Below are 17,483 nucleotides of genomic sequence, written 5' to 3' on the forward strand. Positions count from 1 at the left end.
TTATCTTTATAATAAATCTGCGTCCTGTGAAACTCAATATTTTCTCAGCAACCACATACAGTCGAGCAGTGGTATCAAACTGGCCGCCCGTGGACCATATGTGGCCCCCCAATTGATTGCATGCGGCCCACCACTTAATATCATGTGTTTAAACACAATTTAATACTAAATATTTTTTTCTAGCAGTATTTTTCTTATAATAATGATAATAAATATATATTATATATGTATATATATATATATATATATATATATAATCAGGTAATTGTTTCAGCTCTATAGAACCATATAAAAATGATGTTTATTATTATTATTCTTATTACTATAATAATACATAGCTCATTTGAATTATTTAGTTATTAAAAGTAATATATAATTCATTTTTACTTTGTGGCATTTGGTCATATTTAGCACTTTAAATGGTGCAGTTTTGACATTCACCCATTCATAACCATTCATACGCTGCCGGCACAGCCATCAGGAGCAATGTGGAGTTAAGTGTCTTCGGTATGTAGACGAGTGAAGCCGGGAATCAAACCCACAACCTTCGAGTTGACAGATGAAACGTCATGTCCTGCATCAGTGGCAAAGAAGGTTTTTTTGTTTTTTGGTTCATTTGTTTTGAAGAGGAGTTTAGTGTGTTCTGCTCACATCAACCCAGAAACTAATGAAGAAGGATGAAACGGTGGCTGGAGTTGTTAGAGCATGTTTTTGATGATGCGACGATTTAAGATTAAAAATGTCTCATTTGTGCTTTGCATATAAAAAAAACCCCAAAAAGACAAGCTGGGGGTCTGCTTTGAAGAGAAAGTAAAAAAGAAATTATTAAAATATTCAATAAAGTACCTCAAAAGAGTGCAGTAAAAGTACATATTCCTCTCGTCTGCTGGTGAAGCTGTTAACAGCTTGTTAACAGCTTCAACTACAGGCTACAGGCTGGAGGGCTCTGCTGAGATTTAGCAGTGACAAGCAGCACTTGGAGCATGCGATGATTATTTTTAGCATCGTGGAAGAGGACGGCTGCGGAAGATGTTTATCAAAGCAAGATGCGGCACACTTGAGAATGCTTGAAGGAGTGAGATTTGGATACGGCACAGGCAGACACACTTTCAGAGGTACGAAGGAGAAAATCTATGCCAGGTTTTATTTATTTTTTTATTTCTGAGCTTCTGTGGGTCAGCGAGTAAAAAACAAGAAAGACAGACGAAAAGCACAACAAACAAACTGGACTTGTAGACCACGGAGCATGTCTTCACTTTCACATTGTGCCAAATCTTCACCTCAAATCCCGTCTAAGTCGCAGAGATTTCCTGCCCTAAGTCACACTTATTGCTCGGTCGCTTACCTGGTAAAACCAGCCAATATAAGATCTTTATTACAAGGACCTTTTCTACCCTCCCATTTTATGAGTGTCTTGAAAATTCACTCCTCTCTCTCTCTCCATCACTGTCACTGCCACCCCCCCCCCACCTCTCTTTGCACTTTTCCTGTCTTTTCTTGTTCCACATGGTGATTGAATGCTGAATTATATGAATACAGCATATGTCTCGTCTAGCCTGTGTCTGGCGCCGTCACTGGGCCTTTGTACCCGTGCCAGAAAAGACAAATTCCCGCACATTTACGGCACGCATTAGGTCCTGATCCTTTTCCTCCTTATGTCTCCCAGGTCCCTGCTATCTCTCTGGCTTATGAGACAGCAGAGAGTGACATCATGAAACGCCAGCCGAGGAACCCCAAAACGGACAAGCTGGTCAACGAGCGTCTCATCAGCATGGCCTACGGACAAATAGGTGTGTCCTGTTGTGTTTGTTTATGTGACGGCTCGCAATGTTGCATTACAGCAAAAGGGTTGCCAGTTTGGATCCGGGTTCGACCAAGGGGTCTGTGTGTGCATGCGTGGGTTCTCTCCAGGTATTCCAGCCTCCTCCCCCAGTCCATAAAACATGCAGTTTGGGGATTTTAAACGACGTCTCCAAAGTGGACACCTCCAGCCCTCGTGACCCTCAATAGGAGGATAAACCACCATAAAGGGATATTTTTCAAGTTTATGCAAATATGTTTGTTACTAGTAGTGCGAGGGTTGGGCCAAAACATGATAAAATGTCAATGTCTATGTCACTGTCTATCAATCTCTCTCCTGTGCTTCGTTTCACGAGCGCAGCTGCGGCATTAACGCGCGCTCACAGGCAGAGTCATTCTGTGACACAGCGCAATTAATTCTCACCGTCCCTCAGCGGAGTTGCTCCCCCTTTATTTATTCATTTCTCTTCCAGACTAAGTGATTCATCCACTCATATTTCTCCCAAAGTCACTTTGTACTTCAGCTTGGGCTTCTTTTCTTTCTTTCTTTTTTTTTTTTTTTTAAAAAGTTGTTTACAATCGCACGACGATTAAGACGTTCTTAGTGTGCGACATTGACATCTCTCTCTTGCACTCGCTGTCAGTCGTCAGAGAACAATGAAAAAAAAAAAAAACAGTCTCTACTGCATTAACACGTTCATTTGTTTCCTTTCCATTATTTGATCAGGAGAAAATCCCATTCGCAGAATACGCGTACGTTAATCCCGCATCAACAATAAGTCTGTAAAGGAATTTGCTTTGACGTGTCATAACTGTGTTGACAGGCAGACTCTCTCTGAATCACTGCGACGGGCCCTCTTGTAGGGAAGTTGCAGTTATGACAAACATCACTTGTATATAAACGTGAAACACTGACATTTATCAGTAATGCTGGCATTTCTTAATGTCTGTGCGGATGTTTAGGAAACGGCAGTTGAAGAAAATAGATCTCGAAGGAGCAGCAGTCAGGAGAAGGCCCCACAATTTTCATACGGAATAATTGTCGTGACATTTACAGCAAAGGGAAAGCATGGAGGGTGCAGCTATTTCTACTTAATGTTTCATTGATTGGAGCTTCTCTTTGACTGCATGCTTTTTCTCCCTTCATGTTTTGGGAATAGTGAGGAATCAAACGCTGGCCCAGTTTCACAGGCTGTTAAATAGGTCAAAACATGACAGGGATTCATTGGATGACATATCATTTCAAGCTGAACACGTTCAAAACACTGCAGAGGCTGTTGGGGCCAAACTTTTGCAGGTCGCGTCAAATCACATACACGAACCACTCTTCTGACATCACAGCAAGAAGTCCTGGAGCGTCTGCTGTGAAGTGTTGACTGATCTGATACAGAGTGACGCAGAATAAGTTAAAAAAAATTCACCAGCGTCGCAAAAACAAAATAAGGAACCAGCATCCACAAAACAAATGCAGTCCAATTTTCCTGTCACAGTGGTTTTAAAATGAGTGTGAGGCTTTAATTGAACTACGAAATAAAAGAGAGACGTAATAACCATTATCTCAATTCTTCACGAGCAGTTGTCCATGTTTTGCATGTGTGGAGACTCAAAATCAAGGTGTCCATCATGGTGAAACTGTTACACCCACTCTGACAAAACTCATTTAGCAACATGAAATTAAAACAATTTGCTGCTATTGCGATCTTCCACTGACTGCTTTCATTTATATGAAAATGATTTTTTTTCTAGATCAGGGTCCGTAATAATATTCCACCCATCCATCCGTCCATCGATGGCCCCTAATGCCTACACATGACGGTGGCGGGGGGCGCTGGGGCCAATCCCAGCTGACATAGGGCAAAAGTGTCCAAATTTATGGGGCCTAATCCCCAAATCTGCATGTTTTCAGACCCAATCGGACCCTTGTCTTCTTGCTGCAAAGGCAGGAGTGCTACCATAATAATATCATTAAACTTTATTTATATAACGCTGTTTAAAACGGTGTAACAAAGCTCAGGTCAAGCAGTTAAATGGACATGGCCACACAGAGAGAGATACAACAATAAAGACGAGTGAACATAGCCGATAAAAAAACAAGAAACGAGAAACGAGCCCAATAAATGTGTGCAAAGCACATATTCTCACAATGTCCATTAAAGAAAGGATTTAAGGAGTGATTTTAAAAGAAGCTAAAGATTTAGAGCGTCTGAAATCAGTGGTCAGAGAGCTCAGGGGAGTGGAGCTCTAATGGCTCCTCGTGTGCCTTTGATCTTGTTGCCGTGGCTACTGTTGGAGGGAATTTGATCTAAGATGTAAAACTACCAAAATATAACCTCAAAAATGAAAATAGGTGCCAAGACACTTGTTTGCTCATATTGATCCAATTCATATGTCCGACACCTGCGGGCTTTTCCAGGGTCTGACTTTGGGGGGCGCTGTTCAGCCATTTTGCAAACGACTATAGACTGTAAAAAATGTCCGTAGATTTTACGGTGAAAAACTGTTCAACTGTCAAAGAGTTTATTACAGTTTTCGTTAAAATATATAGTTGCAGAAACAGTCATTTTTGCATTTTTTTCCTGTAAATATTACATTAATCTACTGTTAAATAATCTTGCACCGTATTAATTATGGAAATATCCCGTAAAACAAACCTAACCTGTACTAACCATTGTGTTCATTCCGCAAAAATACCATAACATTTATAAGAGTCAAAACTTCTGGCAACCACAGCTGCCAGTTTTTTTACCGTAAAAATAAGCTTGTTGGTTTTTTACAGAATAAAGTAGTATTTTATGTAAATAAATGCTGTTTATTTCACAGTAAAATACTGTTTTATTTCATGGAGAAATCCTTTACTTATATGTTATTTTCACGTAAATATATGGCAAAACATTGTTACTTTCAGTTAAAAACCATTGTATATGTATATATATATATGGTAGAATATGGAAAAAATCTCCAACCTTTACTGTAAAGTCAGCAGTACTAATATACTTTTACTGTAATGTAAGAAGAATTTCTACCGTATTTATTACAGTAGAATTCTGGCAACCACAGCCGCCAGTTTTTTTTACCGTAAAAATAAGTTTGTTGGTTTTTTACAGAATAAAGTAGTATTTTATGTAAATAAATGCTGTTTATTTCACAGTAAAATACGGTTTTATTTCATGGAGAAATCCTTTACTTATTATTTTCACGTTAAATATATGGCAAAACATTGTTACTTTCACTTAAAAACAATGTTATATGGTAGAATGTGGAAATAATCTCCAACCTTTACCGTGAAATCAGCAGTACTAATATCCTTTTACCGTAATGTAAGAAAGATTTCTACCGTATTTTTACAGTAGAATTCTGGCAACCACAGCTGCCAGTTTTTTTACCATAAAAACAATGATTTTTTCTTTTTTTACAGTGTAGCGAACGACAATAGAATATAAAAATTTTATTGATTCTGAATTGCAAAGTTTCATTACGTCTAAGCTCTCCCGTCACTAAATAAAAAGATTCCTGATCAATGTGCCTGCAAATTCTGTCAAACAGGTATGATCCAAGCTCTGGGAGGTTTTTTCACCTACTTTGTGATCTTGGCTGAGAACGGCTTCCTGCCACATACCCTTGTTGGCATCCGCATCAACTGGGATGACCGCGAAGTCAACGACCTGGAGGATACCTATGGTCAGCAGTGGGTAAGGAGCGGAGAGAAGAACAAACTAGTGCACTTATACAATATTTTGTGCAGGAATTAAATGTGTGTGTGTGTGTGTGTGTGTGTCATTCGGGCAGACCTATGAGCAGAGGAAGATCGTTGAATTCACCTGCCACACTGCCTTCTTCGTCAGTATTGTGGTCGTCCAGTGGGCCGATCTCATCATTTGCAAGACCAGGAGGAACTCCCTCTTTCAGCAGGGCATGAAGTGAGTGAGTGAGTGAGGAGAGGATGCATAGAAGGCAACTAATAGCCTTTTCCACTATGGTCCCAGCTCGCCTCGCCACGGCATGGCACGGCACGGTTTAGGTTGCTTTTCCACTTCAAAAATATTACCTACTCAACGTGGGCGGAGTCATCACTGCGCAGCTCTGTGTGAAACTGCGGTGACTTTGTTTTACACAAGACATGCGAATGAGTGACTAGTGACTTGTAAAGCGAAACACACCGGACTCCTCTGTTAAATATTAAATATCGAGATTTTAGACCAGGGGTGTCAAACATACGGCCCGGGGGCCAGAACCGGCCCGCCAGAGGTTCCAATCGGCCCACAGGATGAATTTGTTCAAATTTCACACTAATCTAAACGTAATGTCAAATGCTCCAGATACCCGTGACTAAATGTTTGTGCCTTTATAGATCCAGTGTGCTGTGTAAATAGTAAATTTAGGCTTGATATTGTTGAAATTTCACTTATATTTCTCAAGAAATGTAAAATGTAAAATTATCCTTCAGTAAATGTAAAACAAAGGAGAAAAAACAAAGGGGTTCTTGTTGTTCATAGGTTATTATGCTATTATTTTACTATTTTTACTGGTCCGGCCCCCTTGAGATCAAATTGTGCTGTATGTGGCCCCCGGACAAAAATGAGTTTGACACCCCTGTTTTAGACATTTCCCTGGTAATTGTTGGAGATTAACCCACTGGCCCATATAATGCTGCAGTTACAGTAAATAGAATAAGTCAATAATAAAATGCATAAACACAGTGCAATATAAGGAAGTTAAAATTAGGTTTAAAACTTTGCCTGAAGTCCATTTAAACTTTAAAAGTTAAAAGCCAGAGAGAAGAAGAGGTGTGCCTTCAATGAGGAAACACGCCATTAGAGAAAATATCTACAACCAGAATGGATTTGAATTTCGAAACAACTTTTTATTTCCATCTGTGGAGTGAGCAGGTGCAATAAGAATATCAGTAACAGTAACACGTATAATAATAGACTTAAATATCTTTTTACAAAGAATATGAATGAGGGAGAGCTTTTTAAATCATCAGGTGTTCTCCTTTTGTTGGATCACACTGCCGTGTGGCTGTAAAGAGGCACATAAGAAGATGGATAATAAAAAAAGGAACCCACTTTCACATGCACGTGTAAATGGAAGTGCTAAATCAGGAGACCTTGATGGTTTTAATTTGTACACCTTGAGTTTTTTTTTCTCACTGTTTGGTTTTTTCTTTGCTGCCGGGAAACATGTTTACTCTCCTTGCTTAAAATAAAATCACAGTCTCACTTTTTTAAGCGGTTTCAAAAAAAATATTGATTAAAATAGTCTTGACAAGGACAGTGTTGTCCTTCTGTCCCTGTAGAATATGTGATGCGCCCAAATACCCATGTCACTGTTCTCCTGTACATTTAGTGTTTGTGCAACAGTCTGCACAAGTCTTTATTTTTACATTTTTACATAGATATATATATACAGAGTTAATGATCTATATATATACAGTGTTGCATGTTTAATAAGGGTTACTTTCAAACATAAGTTTTCATAAGTTTCAAAGCAAACCTTGTTCTATCTTTGATTTCTTCTTGTTCTTGCTTTGAACAGGAACCGGATCCTGATCTTCGGCCTGTTCGTTGAGACCGCCCTCGCTGCTTTCCTCTCCTACTGCCCTGGAATGGACATTGCCTTGCGCATGTACCCAATGAGGTATGTGCTCTGATTTCTCCTCAACACCACAGTCATCCGTGATATTAAAGAATTAGTAAGAACACTGCTGCTTCATGCACCCACACCCTGTTACCGCCTTGTTTTTTTTTCTTTTCCTGTCAGGATCCTGTGGTGGTTCTGTGCCTTCCCGTACAGTCTTCTCATCTTCGTTTATGATGAGATCCGTAAATTCATTCTGAGGAGGAACCCTGGAGGTAAGTACTTAATAAAATGAAAGCAAGATTAAAAGGTTTCAGTCTTTCTTGTCTTTTAGGAAAGCCAGGTGAAGGTGCTGCCTTACTACTGTCCTTTAATGAGAATAAAGATCCTAAAATGACAAGTCATCTCACCACGGCTTCTTGTGATCTGACAGATCAGAGATGTGGAGAAAAACAACATCTCAAAACAGTAGAGAAAAAAAGCTGTGATGTTTATTTCATTTTTCTTTGTGGGATAAAAGTTTTGCACCACATCTATCTGTCAAGTTCCGAGTTAGGCGCTGGCATTTTTACATCTATATTTTCAGAGACAGAAACTCACCTACGACTTAATCCTACACTGAACCATTAAAAAAGATACTTTTAGGTGAAAAACCCTTAGTAATACAGCAGAAATCTGTGGGCATCCAGCAGCAAACGAGCCACTCAATGCTGAACAATTCTCGCGGCTTTCAACGCCGCTGCCTCCGCACTTTACTGATTATCGTCTCCTTCTGGAAAAAAAAAAAGAGCGTGGAAATGGGATGCTGCCTGGCAGTTTGTTTGAGAATTCTGTTCAATATATGAAGGATAAAAACACAGTTAATAATAAAAAAACACACACGCACAGACATCCGGTATGATCTGATTTTTAAGCATCTGCCTCATATTTCACCCAAAGGTCTTTTTCAAAATATCCTGCTCATAAACAGAAGATATTTCCAACTCTGTTGATGGAAGCGGTTTAGAAAAATACATAAAAACAGTTACCGAGTTTTCTTTTGGCCCTGAAGGTAATAATCTTTAGTAGTGTGTGAAATGAATGAAACAAGCAGGCAGAAATCTGTTTGGACTCAGTCGAGTGGTGAGCGTTAAAGCCGCAGTGCGTAACGGGTGGTGATTTTCGTTGTTGTTGATGTTATTATTTTTGCCTCTGTTTGGGCTTCCTTCAAGGACAGAAAAAAAAAAAACAGTGGATCAATATTTGTTTTCGTCAATACTGTCTGACCTGACTGAGGGAGCGCCTGTGTGCATACAGTGGCAGCGCAGGGGCGGGCGGGGACAAGACGCATTTATCTCATCAAATTAGAAGATCCTTTGAAAAATGATTAAATCTTGCACTAAATAATCACTGAAACGTTTCTTTTTATTTACAACGCTAAACATGTTCACCCAAAATGTTCGAAATCCTTCGCGATTGACACAAAACTATAGTCAACACACTTACAGTAACTGTACCCGGGGAGCAATGGGGGAGTGGGCAGTCTTGTGTAAAGTACCCGAAAGGGATACTTGAGTAAAAGTACAAGTATGTTACCAGAAAATGACTTTGGTAAAAGTCTTAAAGTATATGACATTTACTGTACTTAAGTATCAAAGGTAATGTTTTGATTCAAATGTACGTGAGTGGTAGGGCAAGGTAGGTTGTGGGTTCAATTCCTGACTGTGCTAGTCTATTACGTGTCCTTGAGCAAGACACTTAACCCTATGTTGCAGTGTGTGAATGGGTATGAAAGATGTGTAAAGCAGCTCATCTAGACTAGAGATGCTTTATAGAAATACAGACCATAATACCAACTCTTCTTCTTCTGATTTTATTTCATAGTAACGAGATTTTTAGAGGAAATGTAATGGAGTAAAAGTAAAAGTTAATATGAATAACAAAGTACAGATACGTGAATGTTGTGCTTAAGTACAGTAATGAAGTATTTGTACTTTACATTACAACAACAGGGAGTGTCGTCCCAGACAACAACAAACAAACAAACAAAACAAACCACAGCGGGGGGAAAATGTCGCTGGTCGACACGAGATATAAACACATTGCTGCCCACACTGTCACAGCTCCAGCACGGTTACCTTTTGGACAAAACATGCAGTCTTAGTTCAGAGTTTTCTTCTCCACCGTGGCGTGTCAGTGGATGGGAGCCCAGACACGGGGAGACAAATACAATTTATCGTGACAGTTAATCATTTCTGTTAATCTGTGCGTCACGGGCTGCTGATCAGAGTCTTAAGAGTTATGAGAGGATTCATTTGGAAATGCACAGAGACAAAGGCAGCGGGATGAATACAAATAGAGTGACACAAAAGCATGTTATGAAAACTGCTTGTCTGTCTCACACTTTCTTTCTCTTGTTCTGTTTTTGTCTCCCTCTCCTGCAGGTTGGGTGGAGCTAGAGACCTATTATTAACATTCATGAAATGTCTGTTGGCATTGTGTGTCTGTGAGTGAGCGTGTGGGGCTGTGTGTGTGTGTGCGTCTATGTCAGTTGTACTTTTGCATGGATCAGTTCACATATCTGATTATTGTAAGAGGAAACTGCTGAAAATATGCTCCTGATGGTGATTTTAGTTGCTCTGTTTTTGTTGTTGTTTTCTCTGACAACGTTTCCAGCAGAACAATCGTGATGCACACATCCGTGTCTTAAGATAAACTATTGCCAAAGTGATGTATTGTGGCCTGTTTAGCCTGTTATAGAAATAACAAATGTCATTCATCATGAAATGCACGAAATAAAATGATTTTCAGAATATGTCTGACTCCAAATTTAGACGTATTTGTTGTTTTTATTAAAAAAGTACTTGAAACTCGTTGAAGATATAGATATAATGTGAAGGCAATATGTCCAAATAAGAATATTCACTAACCACATATTATTCGATGGGAATACTGTTTTCATTATGATAATATGTCTTTTTTTGTTTCATTATGTCCTACACTTAAAGCAGATTTCAATCACTCACACATCATTCAACACTGTTTGACACTAGAGCTGCGTGACATGGTCAAACATCATATTCCGGTTATTTTTGAAGGATACTGCATTTGCGATATGACTGATAAATGGTACAGTCCAGTGTGAAAATGGTGCTGCAATTATTCTAATTTCAGCTAAGATTCATACTTTTTGAAATATTAGGAATACTCTCCATTCTTTTTCTTCTTCTATGGCAGAGGTCTCAAACTTTTTTTTAATTTACAGATTTATTTTGCATCATAAATACATTATTGTATTTAATTACTTATATATAGTTCTGTTTCACATTTGAACACTTTTATTTTTAAATGATGTGAAATGTTGTCACAAATACTATTATTACGATATCATGATGGAATATTGTGATATAATTTTAATCTCATATCACCCACCCCCGAGTGAACAGTCGTCTTTTTCCCAAAATGTTGACCAGACCATATACGTTCAGTGGTCCCCAGGTCATTTGATGCCCCTGTTCTGAGGGGTTTAACAGCAGCTCCGTGATGTTGCATTACTGTAATTTTCTGGAGTTGAAAACCTCCTGCACTACACAGCCTGTCATATTCTTTCTGAAAATCCCAGCCTCCATTATGTTCTTTCATCATGCATTAAAAAAAGTACTGTGGTGTGTAGTATTGCTCATTATTGCTTCTTTGTCATTGAGACCGCAGATCAAACAGATAGGATGAAAGGACAACATAGCTATGGTGGTGAAAGAATAAAAGCAGACACTTAAGAGGCAAACTGCGTGACTTAAAACCATATTTTTGTTTTATCTCACTGTGACCGACTCCGACCTTCCGCACTCCGTCCGCCCCTTTGGACCAACATAACCAGCCGGGAGGGAAAACAACATCCGACCACGTCACTTCCGCTCCACATCCGTCAAACATGGCGCTGCTTCTAAGGTCAGTGCATCTGAAATACACAGCGTTTGTGCTCAGTGAAAAGGCTTTTTGTGTTGCTCTGTATTGTTGTTGTGTTCATTAGACACGCGTATAACATCGTCACGTTACAGTTTAGGACAACGCGACGCCTTGAAATGCTTGTTTTTCTTTTCTAACGTAGTACGGAGCGACGTAAAGCTAGCTGACATTAGCTAACGAGCTAGTCGTCTGACGGTTTGAAAGTTAGCAGAGTGGGTTTAGTTTGTGATTAATATTAATTATTATTATTTGTTTACTATTCATGTGAATCTGCTAGTGTTTTCTGTCATAAGGAGCTGGGAGTTGGTGCTGCTACACAGGCGTACATTTACTAACTATGTGGATAATCAGTGTTGAACTCGGTTTATTATTCCTTGCTCGCTGTTAAACATAATCAGTTGTCTGAGAAGTGATACATCGTATACAATCAATATTCATCACGTTTCTTCCGTCGTTTCATTATTTCACCTTGTGGGTATTTTGGTTCACCGTCATCCACATACTTCTCCGTGATCAGGGTGATTTGTTTGCCTGTATTTCTCAGAACTGGAATTCAGTGTTAAACAAAGTAATATTTACACAACTGTGCAAAGTGTAGAGATAAATGTCAGAAAGGAAGAAAAGCAATATCTGATGTGACTACATGCTGTTCTCCTGGTGAAGTTTATCTTGCCTTTTCTTTGCATTAAATAATTCTTAATTAAATCCCACACGAAGTCAGTTTTTGTAGACTCAGTTAAAGATATTATTTATAATTTATTGTCATTGGGAATTTTCTATTGAGCTCAATAAGAGTGGACCCATTAAAACTCTTACTAGCAATTACTAGATGTTTTAGCTACACTCTTGACATAAAACATAAAACATTGTTGACAACTAGTAACATATAACCAACACCAATCAACACCACTAAGGTAAAATTAGTAAATATTTTTATTTAATGGAACAAAAAGTCTGAATGGCTCATGTCATTTACTTTGAGTTATTGTGTTCCGCTCGTCCAAGGCTGTCAAAACACCCTTATCTTGCAAGGTTAGTGATGGAAAAAATTAATTCTAGTCTGACTCACCATCCAAATCTCATCATGTTTACCTTGCACCACATGGCCAAAAACACAACATGGTGGAAGTTGCCATTGGAATTAAATTCCCCAAATCTAGGGAAATGTATGAAAAACAGACGTGTCCCAACAGATGCCCTTCACTGCTGCATCACTCTCATTTGTCCACATCTGGCTTGTTAGACTAGTCTGCAGAAGTGTTCATTTGTCTGACAAATCATGTCAGAAATATGTCTTAGCAAGTAATGTCTGTAGATCTTTTCCTGTAAGTTATATTAATTATAATATATAATTATTCACAATACAATAGTTGCTAGTTTTGAAATACTCAGGTATCTGTCTGTGATATTCTTCTAAACATTTTAGTTTCTCAAACTGTCAACTCTTTGTCTCATTTACATATTCTTCATTAGAAAACTTGGCTGTGAAAAGTATGCTGTTTGTTTATATGATATGTTTTGTATGACTTTGACCACAGACATAACACTTGGGTTTTTCTTTGTAGGACATTGGGCCGTCAGGGCATCTGTCTCTCCAGACCACAGTACACAGTCCTCTTCAGACAGTATGTATTTTTGTGTGTGTGTGTGCTTGTAAGATTATAAAAACTCTATTTCCACACAGTTATGCTGCTCCTCACAGTAATTATGCAGATACTCAAAAACAGATTTCCCTCCCTTGCTCCTCACTACAGTGCTGCTCCAATGGGAACCACAGCTAAGGAGGAGATGAACAAGTTTTGGGCCAAAAATACCAGATTAAACAGACCCATGTCTCCACATATCACCGTCTACAAGTACGTACTTTATCTCATACACAGTAAAAGGTATAGTCTGTGTTGTTGTTCAGAAACATGACCCCAAGAAAAGGATGGATATACCTCAGTTGTTCAGACCATATGTTCCATTTATGTTTTTGAGCATTTCCAGCTTCATATTTTCAAAGACAATAAAACTCTCCTGCTGCACATTATCCAAGATGAAAATGATAGTGCAGTTTTGATGGTGCAGTCTTTTTAATGCTTATAAAGCAGCAGGACCAGCCACCATTACCAGAGATTTTTATGCCTTTGGATACATGTGGTGCAATAAGTACCTTGATGTACTGTCAGGCAGTTATTAGAACACTAAAACCTGAAGTAAAGAAGTTATGTCTACCTTGCAGTTTCTCGCCAGATTTCCCTCCTGGCTAATTTATTTTCACTTATCATTTCTCTTGTCATCTGGGATCACATTAATGGTTGTTCTGAATCTAAGTCTAAGTCTGGGCACTTTGTCTTCAGCATTTCCGGTTCTGATAGAAGGTTGTTTGTAAAATTGGAGAACTAGTGATTTAGATTCAACTCTTCCACCTGTTGTGAGTGACAGGTTGTAAAAGCATTTTCTAAATGTCTGGCCACCTAATAGGGCTCAATCTCCGAATGGTGGAGAGGCCCTGATGTTTTTGCCTACTTTATTACCTTTCTCGTTGATACGAAAAAAAGAGTGACATTTTGTTTGCTTGAATGTGCATGACAACTTGATGCAAAATGGCTCTTCAGCTTCCCCCCTTTTATGCAATTTTCATTTTTCCCCCCCACTGAAAATGATTGGAAAAGCCCCTGCTGCATGCAGGTTTAATTTAGTCATTTAAATATGCAAAACAGCCAGCTGTTTTTAACTTGTATATGTCATTTTAAAGACCTCCCATGCATCGTTCATGGCCTTTTCCGGCTTTGCTTTGAAAACACAAATGTTGTTTTTCAGTCACTTCAGATTTTCAACTGATGCATAACAGTTTTTATGACCACATGTTTGTGGCAGCTGTGACCAGAGGCTCTGTGCGTTCAGATGGTGTCTTTTGCCATACCACTCTCCTGATTGAATGTCACTTGAAAAAGTCTTGAAAAAACAGTTGGACTCAATAGTGACTTTTTGTTCTGGAAGGTCAAGGTCACTGTGGCATCATATTGAACACAATAGAAGTACCAGGTGGGAATTTAATAACATCTTTCACAAACATCTATTTGGATTCAAGGATGCCCTTATTAGAATTAGTGGTCAGAGGTCAAGGTCACTGTGACCTCACAAAACCCATTTTGACCTAATGAAAATAATATTTCAAGGAGGCTTTGGAAAAATGTTTGACACAAATGCTTGCTTGGACTCAAAGATGACCTGATATGATTGTTGTGTATAGTTTTTTTTCCCAGAAGTGCCAAGATTGATGCATTTAAAGAAAAAAAAACTATATTAAATGACGTCACATATAGAATAACACTGTTTAATTTAACAGCATAACTTAGGATCAGAGTGGAGTACCAGTAACTTGTGATCCGTTGAAAAAAAGTTAGATTATTAATAAAAAATAACAGATTGCTGCTCTTCCCATCACCAACCCCGGGCCAACACATGAAGCAAATAAAAACAGACATTGCTCAAGTAATATGTTCTCATATGGAATATGTGTTGCGTTGTGTTTTTGTTTTCAGATGGTCCGTCCCCATGATGATGTCAATCACACACAGAGGAACCGGTGTGGGCCTTAGTGGAGGTAACACTTTTTGTTTGTTATTGTTATTTTTTTTTTTTATTAAGTTACATATTTAGCAGTGAAAATATTCTGTGTCATTGGAAGTTACTCAAGTTCTTTGTTGTTATTTTTTATTATTCTTTGAAACTGGCTCTCAGCTTTTGATTGACCCTGAAAATCTCTTCAGGGCCTTTTAGTCTGCGACTATTGATTTCTGCTAACAGCGTTTACTGGCATTATAAAACCGAAGTTGTCGAATACAATTTAAGTGTTTGGATGTTAAAACAAAGTCCAGCGCACTCATTTGTCGTTTGTTTGGCATAAAGGTTGTGTCTGTGTCACTGTGACATCGTACATCAGTACTGTTGACCTTGATGTGCTGCGCTGTGGAAGCTGGAATCAATTTTGTTCATGTGTCAATGGGTTCATTGAATGAGCCAGTCCAACTCAAATACAGAGACAAAAATAGTCACTTACTCACTGTTTGACTTTATGTCAAAATAACACAATATTACAGAAAACACGTTTTTTGAATAATAAACTTATTTTCCTCACTTTTTTTTGCTCAATTTCTAAAAGAATTATCGACGACTAATGGTGAGACGCCATATTTTTTCATGGCGGCACCATAAAATAAAATAAATAAAACGACGTTGTCCTCTATTTGCCAAACAATCTCCCATTTTAAAGCCAAGCAATCTTTTGGACCACAACTTCCTGGTCAAATTTGCAGTTTGACCAGTGCCATGCCAGTTTTTCAAGTTCACAGACGTCACCTGCAACCAGGCACCTGTTGGATACCAGCTGTCAATTACACCGGGGTCCACTCACATGCTCGCACACTCACAAACATGCTTATTAGTATATTTATTTTCTGCCAATGGCTGAGCAGAAACTTTGGCACAGCTGTTGAGTGCAGTAACTGGCAGCCAATGAGGAGCCTGCTTAATGAAGAGTTCCCGTTTGTAAGAAAGAGTGCTGGTCAGCAGGGAAACGTCTGTTAACAGGGGTTTGGACAGATTGCACTTGTATTTTAGCGCTTAATCATGACACACGAAATTCCGTTCTTTTGTCTTTCTTGCTACTCTTGTCCATGTCCAGCTATCTCAGCCTTTGCCCTGGCAGCACTGGTATTGCCAGGAAATTACCCTGACTACCTGGATATGATTCACTCGCTGTCTGTCGGCCCCGGTCTTATCGGGTTGGCCAAGTTTGGCATCGCCTTTCCTGTCTCTTTCCACACCTATAACGGCATTCGTCACTTGGTAAGTCCAGAAAAAGATTTCATTTGTCTCTCATTCGTCAAGATTGATATTCTTTAGTTTTTGTTGCTCCTGCTGAAATTAAAAAGCCAGCGTGTAACAAATGATGACACGTAATGGTGAGACTGCAGATTGCCTGCAACAATGGTGGACTCTTCCACTCACCACTCATGTGAGGGAACTACGTAGCCTTCGCTTACCAGAAAGGATCACAACTCTCGCTCTACCCACTCTTTCTAGTTCATGGCTCATACTTTTATGATATAATGTGATGCTGGTACGTGTTGTTTGAAAAACTTGACAAAATAAAAATAATAGGTTGATGAATTTCTGCCAATAAACTCTCTGTACTGTAACAGGCTGATCCTGTAAAGGGCCATTGTGTACAATTCTGTTTTTTGGCAGAAAGTGAAGACAAATGAACAATACTTATTAAGTGTACAATCACCTGATTGTATGAATTGTTGTTATTCATGACAACAGGTCAGCTCTACACAATCTGTTACAATACAATAGCCCACAATGGACAATTGCTTGTAACAATTGAGTTATAATGATAAGCAGAGGCTACATATGTTCTCTAACAGTGATGAGGGATATTCAGCTGTAACGTGTTTATTTGGTCACATTTTTCATGTTTGTCATGTTTTCTTATTTCATACTTGGAATTGAAAATTGATTGCGTTTACTGTCACTTGACACTAAATGGTGTCTCTCTTTCCTCTTTTTGTGTTTTGTTTTGTTGTTATTTAAACTAGTTGTGGGACATTGGCAAGGGCTTCAAAATCCCAGAGGTCTACCGCACTGGATACACAGTCATCGGTCTGTCCATTGTCACCTCCATCGCTGTGGCTCTCCTCTGAGCACTGAAGGAAAAGTGGTGATCTAATGGAGGAGAGGTTGTTGACGGGAATGTGGACTGCAATGCACCGTGGGATACTTCTGTATATGCTCCGTTTCTGGCCTACTGCAGGCTCTATTTACAAAAAAAAAAAAATTAAATAAAGAATTATATCATGCTGTATGCAGAAAGCGAGCTGTTATGTTTCGTCCCGTGGAGTTAATTATGCTCTGGGAAGCTTCGGGGTCATCAAATGCAGCAAGAGTGCAAAGTGCATGCAAATGTGACCCAGTTTATTTTGCGCTGTCTGCTGAACAACCACCAGCAGCCAAAATTAGACGTGTCCTACATGTTCTGCCCTTACGCAATTTGTCTAATAGTGCTGTGACGCCAAATTCATTAATCACTCTGCTTTTGTTCTTAGTGCTTCGTCACCGTCAGCCCAACCAGCTCGCTTTGATATGTTTTCTCTGTGCTCAGGACTGTG

At 39.0% G+C, this 17,483-nt stretch overlaps 2 protein-coding genes across 2 annotated transcripts in view; both read left to right on the top strand.

Moving 5' to 3' along the window:
* Nucleotides 1-10,171, top strand: part of atp1a2a (ATPase Na+/K+ transporting subunit alpha 2a) — a 46,090-nt gene extending 35,919 nt beyond the window's left edge. Inside the window, exons 19-24 of the mRNA XM_044025445.1 lie at nt 1,667-1,790; nt 5,344-5,489; nt 5,587-5,717; nt 7,336-7,437; nt 7,561-7,652; nt 9,801-10,171. Of these exons, the coding sequence (XP_043881380.1) occupies nt 1,667-1,790; nt 5,344-5,489; nt 5,587-5,717; nt 7,336-7,437; nt 7,561-7,652; nt 9,801-9,829 (624 nt within the window). The 3' untranslated portion in view covers nt 9,830-10,171. The remainder of the gene's footprint in view (nt 1-1,666; nt 1,791-5,343; nt 5,490-5,586; nt 5,718-7,335; nt 7,438-7,560; nt 7,653-9,800) is intronic.
* Nucleotides 10,172-11,247: 1,076 nt separating this feature from the next.
* sdhc (succinate dehydrogenase complex, subunit C, integral membrane protein) lies at nt 11,248-17,179 on the top strand. Its single transcript, XM_044032329.1, has 6 exons — nt 11,248-11,304; nt 12,888-12,947; nt 13,077-13,178; nt 14,853-14,914; nt 15,995-16,158; nt 16,914-17,179. Exons 1-6 carry the CDS (start codon nt 11,288-11,290, stop codon nt 17,016-17,018), a joined length of 510 nt encoding a protein of 169 aa, XP_043888264.1. The 5' UTR covers nt 11,248-11,287; the 3' UTR covers nt 17,019-17,179.
* The last annotated feature ends 304 nt before the right edge of the window (nt 17,180-17,483 follow it).

Source organism: Solea senegalensis, linkage group LG1 (assembly GCF_019176455.1).
Source record: "Solea senegalensis isolate Sse05_10M linkage group LG1, IFAPA_SoseM_1, whole genome shotgun sequence".
Classification (NCBI taxonomy): domain Eukaryota; kingdom Metazoa; phylum Chordata; class Actinopteri; order Pleuronectiformes; family Soleidae; genus Solea; species Solea senegalensis.